At 38.8% G+C, this 12,676-nt stretch overlaps 1 protein-coding gene across 1 annotated transcript in view; it reads right to left on the reverse strand.

Annotated features, from left to right (window-relative positions):
- DNAH11 (dynein axonemal heavy chain 11) overlaps positions 1 to 12,676 on the reverse strand; it is a 278,248-nt gene that overhangs the window by 17,881 nt on the left and 247,691 nt on the right. Inside the window, exons 74-76 of the mRNA XM_026649417.2 lie at positions 10,966 to 11,193; positions 6,248 to 6,439; positions 1,771 to 1,890 (exon numbers count right to left, since the gene is read on the reverse strand). Of these exons, the coding sequence (XP_026505202.1) occupies positions 1,771 to 1,890; positions 6,248 to 6,439; positions 10,966 to 11,193 (540 nt within the window). The remainder of the gene's footprint in view (positions 1 to 1,770; positions 1,891 to 6,247; positions 6,440 to 10,965; positions 11,194 to 12,676) is intronic.

Raw genomic sequence — 12,676 nt, forward strand, 5'->3', positions numbered from 1 at the left:
TACTTGGCTGCCAGTCCATAAAGGAGTTCTCGTTTCCTCTGGTAATTTAGGGGAGTAACATTGTCCTATTACAGCAAAAGCTTGAAAATGTATCATCTCATTATTTAAAACATCAGTGGATCTGTACTCAGGGTTGGGTACCTAAACTTTCCAAAGGGCATACAAATACCAGTGATTCTCCTCAGGTTCCACCACCTACATTTATTTTACAATTATTTGAATGAAAGTTCAGGCTTGTGAAGGTTAATGGACTGCCTAGGCTGGAAACAGTAATTCTTTACTTATCCATAGGCTAGACACAGAGCAGGAACAGCGGAATGAGCTTCCCACACTAACCCCATGACCTCAGCTGTCATTTGGAGAAATCAGCCTCTGTAGAGGTCAGAAGTACAGTAGTGTTTATCCTTCCATCTCCATGGTAACTAACTCCAGCGTCTTCTTCTGAATAGTGACTTCCAATTGTATTAAACTGAGTGTGGCTTTTTGACATATGAAAACCTGCTCATTAGGGATTGAGGAGACACAAGCGTACTCATTTCACTTAGAACCTTCAAGGCAGACTTCAACTGCAGTGCCAAGGGTTAAAAGTGCATTTCCCCTAAGTTATCCAAGCTCCAGAAATGATCTGCTCAAGGCTTACATGTTAATTCTCCCCTGCCCCCCACCCATAAGCTGTTTGGACAAGGCAAAATAATAAAATTGTAAAGGCCATTTTAAAAATCTGTTCACCACTCTTTTCAGTATAGTCATTTCTCCACTCTTTGACTAGTCAATAAACTTAAGAGAAGCAGCCAGAGAAATTTAGAGTAAAGTAATACTAACACAGTCATTGGGATTTCTAGAAAGAAAATTAGGTAAATCCAGGATTTTTCATGCTTTATGTTCTCTCACAACACTGAAACAACTAACTCTGCTTATGATGCAGAAGCTGTGGTTTTAGAAACATTTTTGGAAATTTTGCACGTTGGACAGATGGACAATGCTGTCCAACTCCAGATTTCTAAGATTAATATACATTGTGTTACATACATCTGTTAGTGGTGGTGGTGTTGGTGTGGAGTGGTTTGCTATAGCTGCAGCAAAGAGTCAGAAATTCAGTAGGAGTGGCAGAAAGGGAGAAGCGGTCTATTATTGCTTCTCATATTCTGAAAACACCGGAAAAGGAGGGAAAGCCATTCTGCTCTGATGCTTTTCATGAGCAAGAAAAGAAAATATAAGACAAGTACGTGTAGGTTCTTGGGTGTCTGGTATGTGTGTCACTCTGTGGTGCTATCACTGAAATATCTTTCAATTGTGCAGCTTTTCTACCCCACCAAGAGCTTTCAAAACATGAGTGCATCAAAGAGGGGTTAATTTTTAATAGGAAAACCCGTTACCTAAATACATTGTTCAGAATGCAGTTCAGTTGGCCACTCTATACACTATATAGTATTGTTACAAAACACTTAATATATGTTGCTAAACTACAGGTATTTGCAAAAGCACTTAAGTAAGCAATATACCAAGTCACAAAAGCCTTGCAGACGATTTTGTGTGTGTGAAGTACTGCACTCATTACAAATTGGATCATTTATTCCAAGACAGATATACAAGATTTTTGTATGGATGGGGTGGGGCTGAGTGTCACCTCAAAATGCTTCAGCTCTTAGCAAATCAGATCATTGAAGAAATATTCATCATGATGTTTAATGTATTAAAACTAAATATAAAATATTTTATTTCTTGTAATATTTAAAAATTAGAGCTTTTTATGTATATATAAAAAATTACCATAGCCGGGCTCATGAATTCCTCTAAATACATATGACACAGCTTGCGGTCCCAGTCATCAGTGATGTGTCCACCATACATAATCTCACCAAAGAGATAACGCAAATCTTCCCACGGAACCTACCGAAGATAATGGAATGCATAATTAAACAAACAACAACTCAGCTTTCCAAAGGACAAATCAAAGTCACACAGAATAATAATGCATGAAAAATGCTTCATCAGAACAAAAGAAAATCAAAACACTTTCCTGAGAAGTTGCATGCATTAGATGCTCTCATTATTTTGTATTTAGAAAATAACCATACTGCAATGTGGTTTTTTTTTTTAAATTCCAGTTATAGGTGTATATATAAATAGCTGATTAAAAAATATCAAGGTTACAGTTAAAAATCACCAGTTGTGCAAACCAATATCAATTGAGTCATAAGTTATGATTTTTATCCTAGCCCTTATAAAAATCTTTTAAGGAGCAAAGTACATTTTCAAAACACTGCATGAGGTAAGAGAACATAACTATTTGACGAATATATGTATTTCCCTATCCAGACCTTTGAAAACATAGTCCTTATGAGCAACTGGAAGCAAACCTACTAACTACTATGTCTGTTTTAAGGGGGAAAACAAAAACTTTTATCTGATTGTAGTTTTTTATATCTCCTCTCTAGAAAATGCTGAGGAAGTGAAAGTCTATATTGTTTGAATTTGGGATGCATTCAAGAATTTCAGTAAAAATGGAATTAATATTTATGCCATCACTACCAAATTGCTTGAGGATTATGTTAATTGCAGTTATGGTCATAGTGCCATACCTCCAGTTTCTGATTAATGATAGTAGCATATTTTACTCAAGAAACCACTGTCTCTTTTTTTTTTTTAAATTTGGCTTAGCAAGATTCAAAGCCTCTCTTCGCTATCCTTGATATGCCAGTTTGTGATGAAGCCTTTCCAGACAGAAACCTTTACACCCTCAGGGGCAGTATTTGCCTCCTAACAGTTCAAATAAAAACTTAATTATAGGCTTTGTATGTTGCATGATGTGACAGAACTGAACAAGTAAAATAGCTACAGCTATTCCAGTGTGCTTGCTACAAGTTTATTTGAATTTGAATAAGTGAAAGTCTTATTGCACCTTCCTTTTAAACTGGTTTGAACTGAATGAAAAAGAGAAAGAAGTCACCAGAATGTAATAAACTATGCTACATACTGTCTCAGGAAAGGCTGAACAGCACATCTCTAAGAAGAATATTAACAACTTTTGGTTCAGAATAAAAAAGAATAAACTCACAATTAAACAAGTTTTTCTCCTTATTGGCTATAAAAATGCAACTAATACATTCCTCAATCTACTATATATTTATTTCAATACACTGGTATTTGTTGGTAAGGAAATTGCCTTTTCTCTTTGTGCCAGATAACCTTGTTCAAAGTGTGTGCGTCTTAGAAGAGTATAGCAATATTCTAATTCAGTATAACCTCAATTAGCCACATGTCATGGGGGACATTGACAATGTTTAGATAATCAAGGCTTCTGATTTAAGAGAGAAATTTCAGTGTAATCACGAGAGATCAGGGACATGTTCTCTGTTTTGGATAAAAGGGCTTTTTGGATAACAGGTCTGCATAATTAACATTGTACTCTGTAGGAAATTAGCCTGATGTGTTCATGGAGACCGAAATTCAACCTCCACACTACTCAAGTCCTGCACAGGGGCTATGCTGTAGGAGGAGTTTACCTACTGAGCAGCTGCACAGGGGCGCCTATACAATTGCATGCCACAGGAAAGGTCTCGTATATACTGGTACAGAAGGCCACATAGTGGAAGGATCAAATGGCCCCAATACTCTACACAGCTGGTCACTGTTCTATCCCATATACTTGAAAAACAAGTGTGGTGGGTGAAGGAGTGGGTTGAACAGCAGCTGTGCACCTGGGCCCTGTGTTGATTTTGTTTCCACAACCACTCTGAATTCCACTTGCAGAGAGCTCATATACTTGGGCTTTGTGTGGGCGAAGGGAATTTTACCCATGGGGAAATGGATTGGGTTGTGTCAGCTAAGAGCCACAAGAGAATTAAGTGTCCAAAGATAAGGTCCTCAGCTGGTGTAAATTGTCATAGCACCACTGACTTCAATGAAGCTGTGACAATTTTTACCCCAGCTGAGAATCTGTCTCCCAGTCTTCAACATTGACTTTGTGCTCCGTGGGTCAGTTCTTGCTGCTCTAACTTACGAACGCAAGTAGTCCCATGAGTAAGGTGAGCAGGATTTGGCTCTGTCTTCACACTACATTTGATTTCTTTTAAGACTCCTTTTTTCCTCTTGTATCTACATTTTAAAATGACCATAAAGCTACAATGCAATGTGCTATAACCTGCTCACCCACAAATTATTAATATGAAAAGTATGCAATACCACCAAAAGGCAAGGTTAAGTAATTCTCTCTCCTGCCCCCCCACCTGAACTAGTATTTATATAAGATTCCAGGAATGTCACACTGTGTGTCCCTCTGAAGCCTAAAATGTCTGTTGACTCTGTATGAAGCAACGGAGGCAGCTACAAGTATGGCCAAAAACTCTTTTTATTCAGAATATCACCAGATTGAATAATCTCTGGTTGTTATGGTCTGTTACCATATAGTTTTCTAAGTTTTCAACCATTTTTTACTTTACAGATTATACCCAGGCAGTGGACAGCTACAGTAAGGCATGTGTCTATGCCACACCAAGAGTCGTAGGCCAAGTTTACACTATCACTTACTTTGGTATAACTTACGTCACTCAGGGGTGTGAATAAGCCACCCCTCCGAGTGACATAAGTTATACCAACCCAAGCGCCAGTGTGGACAGCGCTATGTCAGCAGGAGAGCTTCTCCCGCCAATGTAGCTACCACCTCACGCAGAGGTGGATTTATTACACCAACAGGAGCGCTCTCTCCCATCAGCATAGAGTGTTTTCACCAGATGTAGTGATGTAGTACTTCTATTGTAGACTAGCCCATTGATAACTATGAGATCAGAAGTAACTCAACCAATCACCATCCTTACTTTACAGCTAATTTGCATGTAAAAGTTTAATTGGTTATATATGGGAGACTGAACAAATGGTGGATTACTTGGCCATACTGCCACACTGTGCACCCAACTGACATCCACACAAATCAACAGAACCACCCACACAACCAGCAACATCTGTCGAGTCAGTGTGAAGTGATGGACGCAAAAAGAAGTATGGTTGAGAGCTCTTTGTTTAGAATATCATTAGATTCAATCATTGCTGAGATTCGTGGTCTGTTACCAACCAATTTTTAAATTCTCAGCCATTTTTGGCCTCTTTTTAATTTTTTTTAAACACACACATGACTTTATAAATTATACCTATATGACAGCATGGCTTTCAGCTACTAGTAGCTACTTATTAAGCTTATGAGTAGTTATTTTGAGAACAGAGCCTAAAGAGAAAGGGAGATTTATCAGTAAAGAAAAATAAGGGTTAGAATAAGCTGATTTTACAGAGTCATTTTCTAAATGAGAACCATTGTTAAATCACCACTATTAAATTAAGCAATTATTTCAAATGTGACACTAAATACCAAATGAAGGAAATTCAATTTCATGTCCTATTAGCAAAAAGCATCAGTGAAAAGAAAAAAAGGAAAACAAGAACAAATACGTGTAATAACTACAAACCGGGACACACAAGTAAATGTATGTCATTGAACGTAACATGTCACATTTTTTTTTTAAAAACCCTCTGCTGATCTCTGAAATGTTTAAGTTATTGAAAAAGGTGGTATCAGAGGACCTACTTACTATCTACCCCATTAAATGCTGAATAATCATTGCTATTATTCAGGCTTTGGATTTACAGAACTTAAAAAATGACATTAACTTAGTATTTAAACCACACAACTGTAAAATATGCTGTCGCTTAGAAATAAAATCACTCATCTACCCTTAACTTCCACGCGGGGGAACATTACAGAGAAAGTCACAACAAGGTGGTATCCTTAATACATAATAATGACACATGCAGGAAATGCACCATTATTTATACATGTGACGTGTTGTAAATTGCTTCCATCATCAGAACTAATTGTAGTGATTATTAATGCAGTGTTATGAACTGTCAGAATTGCTGTATGTAATTACATTTGTGCAAATGCTTCATTACCTGCCTAATGAATTTGGCATATATGCACATGTAAACCACTGTTTTTGTTAACATAATGAAGGACATTTTTTTTTTTGCGCTAAGCTGCTGATGTGGAACTGGTTTGACCTATATTATGAAGTTCAAGCATCTACTACTGAAAAACCTTTGATCTGGTATATTTTCATACTCAGCAATAGATGCATATAATGTAAGCTATTTTAATAACAGCTGCACAGAGAAATTATGTCCCACTCCTTCAGTATCCAAGACTGACAGATTCAGAACAATCTTGGTAAGAGGTTACTTGACCACTAATACTTACTTTAGTGTGTGCCTCTAAATAGTTGTAGAGGACATTGACACAAATGGTGAGATCTCCAGTATTGAAAGGATATCTTCGATTCCAGCCTTGCGGTCCAAACTTGAGCCTCCCAGACACACAAGTATGAAAGTAGCACAGAGAAAAGAGTATGCTTTTAAACTCCGTCTCCCTGGAGCACAATTCAAGTGTATCCTGCCAAAGAAGAAAAGCAATGTTTTTATTCAATGACCATTACGTTATAGGCGTAGTTGCCTTACTTGGGCCAATGGGACTACTCACACATTTGAAGTTAAGCAAATGGAGCGGTGTTTGCAAGATTGGAGCCTAAGTATTTTTCACTCTATATACTTTTTATTATAGTTAAACAGAATTGTTGACCAGATAATTTATCTTTTTATATAAGAAGGAGCACTGTACTGCCCTTATGGAAGAGGCCTATAGAATTTAGTAGGATTTAACCCAATTAGACTATAGAAATTAAATAAGTTTTTTTTATATATGATTTTTATTACTTAAAAATCATATAATTTAATAGAGGATATTTTTTATAAAATAGACCACCTTAAAGACAATCTCACAGAGAATGGTATTCCCACTATAGAATTCTATAGAGTAGTTTAAAATTCCATAGAGAAGTTATCAATCTCGCTCAGATTTTATGTGCCTTTTCCAAAAAAGGTATGTTTGGTAATTGTAATTTGTTTTCTTTAGTCTTCATTGACAGAAACTTGGAAATAGGAGTTTCTGTACAGCTTCTTTTTTTTAAGTTCCTGAGTCAAACTTTAAAATATTTTTCTAAAGTATGATCCTGAATCTACATTCCCTTGTGCCCCCAAACTCTTTTGAATTGCCATAATTGTGTGTAAGAAGTAATTAATATTATAATTGATTTTTAGGTATACAAAATTTCTGGGGGCTAAATCTCTGGCTGTCAAGGCAAATCACCTTCCCTAATGGAAGAATGAGTAGGAAATTGTGAGCAGGAAAACATGTTTCCCCCGCACAAAGACTGGGAGACAACTCATGGTGGGGAGCATCAAGTCCTGTAACAAAATTTCTTCTAGGCAAATTAGTGAATTAAATAATCAGAAATACAATATTAGAATAGGATTTATGAATCGGACTCAATCTTCCTGACCCTCATATAGAAATCCACACAACACAAAATTTGTCCTACCTGCGGCTGGCTATAGTGTAATGAATATTTTTTAAAACTGCAGTTGCTCCTACTGAAATGTCAAATAACTTTACAAGAAACATAATAATGACAGTAAGTACTTAATTTAGTCTTGATATATCTGCCAAAGAGTCTGTAGTGCAAAAATTTGCCTCAACCACCATTGACTGACAACCATAAGAAAATACAACTAGAGTTTCCTGTTGAAAAATCTCACCATTAGAAATTGATAATACAGTTCAAATCTTTAAAAAACAAGTGAGCCATATTTTAATTTGGAACAGAGTTAAATTAAAGTATCTCTTCAAATTCCAGGATGTCCTGTCTGTATGAGAACTATTTCTTACTAGATGCCTTTTAAATATCCCAGGATAAATTAAGGTGTCAGAAAATCAAAGTTGCAATAATTTCTCCTTTGTGCCAGCTTTAAGATTCACATTTCAGATAAACAACCCTCCTAGGCATAACAGCATTTCCCATTTTTGAAAAAGTCACCCTCAATCAGTAATATTTTAGCTAAACAACTCCGTGCAACATGCTTTTGCTAAAAACAGTCTTCACCGATATATTTCAGCTTTCTACTAAAAAAAAATAAAATATGCTGTGATGATGTATTATAAACAACTATATAGTTGTACAACAAAAATTGCCACTATAAAAACTGTCTGCTTAACCAAGAGTACACACGATTATTCCCCCTAGGAATCCTCCAGGATCTCCTCCTTCATTTCCTCTGCCGCCCTCACATCATAACCACCATTTCTCTGGCCCAGAAAACCTGATGTGGAGCTCTCTGTATTCTGTGTTGCCCAAAGGGGTTCCTTAGAAAGTGGCACTTAAAATTTTCACCATCATGCCTCATTTTTATCAAGGCAAATAACTTCAGGCCCTTCTTCATGTGTGCTAGAGACAAAATTCTTGCACATCAAATATTTGAATCACTAGAATACTAAAGTACATACAGTTATAATAGTCTTTACCTTGGCACATTTCAATGAGATGGATGAGCTTGATTCTGTATCCACAGCTTATCCATTTGTAGAAGGGCAGTCCTGAACTGAAACTGGAAAGTGATCTACAAGTCCTCCCAGAGTAACAGACTCCAAGAGGAACGGGGTGTCAAGGGAGAAATAGGTTGTGGAGTGGACACCAAGGAATGCTATTCTCCCATTCTTAAGCCCCTTTTCCCCTTATATCTCCCTGCTGGCAAGGCCCTGAGGCAGTTGGCCATTGCTTCCTCTTCCTGTTCTCTCCTTCCCAGCAGTTTTACAGAAAAATTTTATACAGGTGAATAATGAAAGACCAACATCAAACAGCAAATACCCTTATTTGTATACAAGCACAGGAATTCATAAAAAGGGTATGCAGCCAGTCCCTAAACATTTGTGCTAAAAAAATCACGTTGTGCCCAGCAAATTAAAAGGGTTGGACATGGTCCAACCTAAGAATAATTTAGAATGGAGCAAATGTTCATAAATATTGTCTACTCAGCCAACTCTATTTTTAGAGTAAGGTCAAATTCTTCACTAAGGCTTTTCTTTTGGGGAGAGGTGTGACAACTAATGAATTGGTTATATACATTTTGTTGGGTTTTCTTTCTTTGCGAGACGGCTTTTTTTTATAGTTTCAAAATAGAGTCAAAACAATTGGTTTGCAAAAAAAGGCTGTAATATTACAATCAGACTCAAAAACTAAAGAAAAAGGCCACTAAATGAACTTGAAGTTACAATAAATAATAAAATTAATCGTAGAGGCTATCAATAAGAGAGTCAAGATATCGCATATAACAATCACTGTTTTCTGTCAATTTGCAGTCATATTGCTGCCTTATGGGATATACATTAACATGGATGATCAAGAATGTTACAAATATTAACATTAAAGGCAAGTGAAAGAGAGGATTTATCTTAAGTATCTAATTCATCAACCTTAGAATTCATCTGTAAGGAAATAAGGGTTTTTGCTTCATCATCATAAAAGAAAATAATATTCACCATATTTAAAAAGGAACAAGACTGAGGTTTAAAAAATTACCTGCAGGTTTCATTGTAGAGATTATTAATAGGTCTTATTGAAATTTAGTTTATGTAGTTTGAGTTTCTATAATTTAGGTGAATTTATGTAAATTAAGAAATATACAAACTTTTCAAGACCCAGAATGGCTGTTACATTGAAATAGATCGCCATTCACATGCCTTTCAGTTAAACAATCTTCAGTAATACCAATTTACTATCACAGCAGCTAACTGTTTTCCCCATGCCTGAGGAAGTGGTGGAGTGGCTGGCACAGGAGCCAGTCCCACTGTACAAGCTAGATTTTTGCCTGTGGACTTTTCCTTGTACAAGGGGAACTTGACCAACTGTGGCCAGAATACACACTTTGTGCCACCTGAACTGTGCAAAGTCCCACTTACATACATGCCTGATGCTCAGACTGGCCTTTGTCTGCTCAGCATGTGCATGTGCATGGTACATGTCAGTCTCAAGGTTTACATTATGCTGGCTGCCCATTGCCCCAGGGCTGTTTGACACACTAGGCAGCCATGCCTAGTGTGTTGAAGTATTGCAGTAATCAGTGTGGAGACTCTTCAACATCTGGGGAATCCCAGACACTGGGGGACTCTGCAAGTGGCTCGTTAAGCCAGTCCTTTCTGTAATGTGCTGCTGGAACGAACAAGCATTACATAATATCCACTTTAAAAAAAACAACAAAGTAAGGTGTCCAGATACAGTGACGCTCGTAGATCTAACCAAAGAAGAAAAGTCCTTCCTGCCTCTTTCCAACACCATATCACCCAACCAGCCTCCCTGCTCCCTCAAATCACCCTCAATCAACTCATCCATCCACCTCCGGAAGAACTTGGGAAAACAGTTAGGTATGTTCTGAAAATCACCAGATCTGGGCTAGGGCTACCAAGGAAAAGAGATGGATGGACACATGGTACCTACTGATAATAGAGAAGGATACACCACCATGATCTGGGCTATACAATCCCTTTGTGAGAATTAAAAATACTACTACTACTACTACTAATAGGGGTGGGAAGATTATATTTAACAGGCACTGGCAGGAATTTGCAGCGGTGGGGGAGCTGTCACGGGTTGGAAGACGTCATGGTAGGAAAGGGAGAGCTGACATGGCACTCTTAGATCACTAGTTGGGAGGCAGAGTATCAAATGCTGGGCCATGACATTTCTCTGATGTTGAGGTGGCCAATACAGCTACATGTCTGATGTGCTGCTTCCCTGACTGACAAAAGGAAAGCATTGTGTTGGTTAACCCTATACTGCTCCACTACCTAATACTGGGAAATACAATCAGGGATAGTATCCGAAGCACTTTGCCCCATGATGATGGGAAATTGATTACAAGGAGGCAGGATAGGGCAGAGCTGGTTAGCCTTCTGTGACCTTTGTTTTCATATGGAATGGATACCGTGACCCCAGCAACAAGCTCCCAGCCCTGGTAGACCAGTTATTTACAAAAGTTTGTAGTAATTAAAAAACCCAAACCCATAGATTATGTAAATGTTGTTCTTACCTGGTCAAAGTTGTAGAGGGCAGCATGCAAATTAGCTAGCACCCCAGTAGGGGGTTCACTGGTAATTTTAATTGAGTTTTCTAGAATTCCTTGAGGGATGATGTGTTCTTCTGGGGTTGGAGCTGGTTCAGCACTAAGAAAGACCCGGAAATCAGAGTGGCTTCCTTTGCTGTATTGTTCAAGGAGTTTCTCTAAGGTCCCCAACCACTTGGCTACTAGATGAACATTCTGTTGGAAAACATGGAACAGTCATTGTGAGATAAGAATAGGTTTATTATTTCAGAAGTAAAGTATATATACATATTAAAAATAGCTTTAAATACACTGTTAAGTCAGTTTCATGAAAAGGAACAGGCACTCAACTCCAAATGACATTTCACTATTAAATGAGCACTATTAAATGGTGATGCAGAAGCAGAAAAATTAAAGATTCTAAGAAGGACATCAGTTACATTAGCAGATATTTCACTAGCCTCTGAAGGTTTCAAGCCTTGATTTAGCAAGGCACTAAAACACATGGTTAACTTTAAGCATATGAGTAATTTCATCCCTGTTCAGCAAAGCTCTTAAGCACATACTAAAGTGTTTTATGGAACTGGGCCCCATCATGGGGCAGCTGGTCCCTGTGAATAGACTTGGCTCAGCTCCCCTGAGTCAGAGCAGGTGGGCCCAGGTGATCCTGTTGAAGGAGGAAGTGCTACACCTGGGGCTATAAAGGCCTGTTACAGGGCAGGAAGAGGAGGAGTGATTGGGACACACTGTGCCTGGGGAGAGGAACCCCAGAGGAGTGGCACTAACTCCTGTGGTGGCCATTGGTGTAAGGGGCCAGGAAGGTTGCCCTGGAGCTGCTATTCCAGAAGAGCAGCAGAGCTGAAGGAGGACTGTCTGAGAAGGGAGTTGGCTGGGACTAGAAAGCTGCCAGAAGCAGGATTACCAGAGATCCTAGGGAAGGGAGTCCATGAAACCCTAGGACAAAAGGTGAGCTAAGGGGCTGGTGTCTTGTTTGTTTATTGGCTTACGTTTGGACAATATACCTAAAGGAAAGGAGACTGGGTGTGGCAGGGAATGCCTCTCAGATATGGGAGAAGCCTTGTTGTGTCGCAGATGGTGGAGAATGTGGGCATCTCAAATCAGCCCCGGATACTAGCGGGGAGGGAGTAAGGTGGATCTTTGGTGCCCAATGAAGAGAAAGCTGAGCCCATGACATTGACTGTCCTGTACCACATTTGCGTGGGAAAGAGGAAAAATGGAGGCTGCGATCTGCCTGTTTATAACAGGACAGCAGCAGCAGATGGTCACGGTACAGTGGCAACAAGAGCAGCAGCAGACGACCCAGGTTCTGCTCATACAATTGATGAAGAACCTGAAGAAACAGCAGGAGGCACAGTTCGCTATTAAACAGAGGTGACAAGATGCCCCCTTTCAACAACGAGTGTGGTTACAGAACAGTTGGGCTAAGGGATGCCGGACAACATGTTTGGTGATGGAACCATGAGCTGGCTGGCCTCAGTCAAAGCAGGGACCAAAACACAATCCCAAAGGTGTCCTCTGAGTGTTTGAGAGAGTGGCAAGCAACGCAGGATGAGAAGGATCAACCTGGATGGCTCATGTAGCACCATTCCTAATGGGCAAAACTCAGGCCACTTACTGAGCAATAAGCAAAGAGCAGGTGATCTCCTATCTGGCAGTGAAGGCAGCCATTCTGGATCGA

Source organism: Terrapene carolina, unplaced genomic scaffold (assembly GCF_002925995.2).
Source record: "Terrapene carolina triunguis isolate 2854851 unplaced genomic scaffold, T_m_triunguis-2.0 Scaffold84, whole genome shotgun sequence".
Taxonomy (NCBI): domain Eukaryota; kingdom Metazoa; phylum Chordata; order Testudines; family Emydidae; genus Terrapene; species Terrapene triunguis.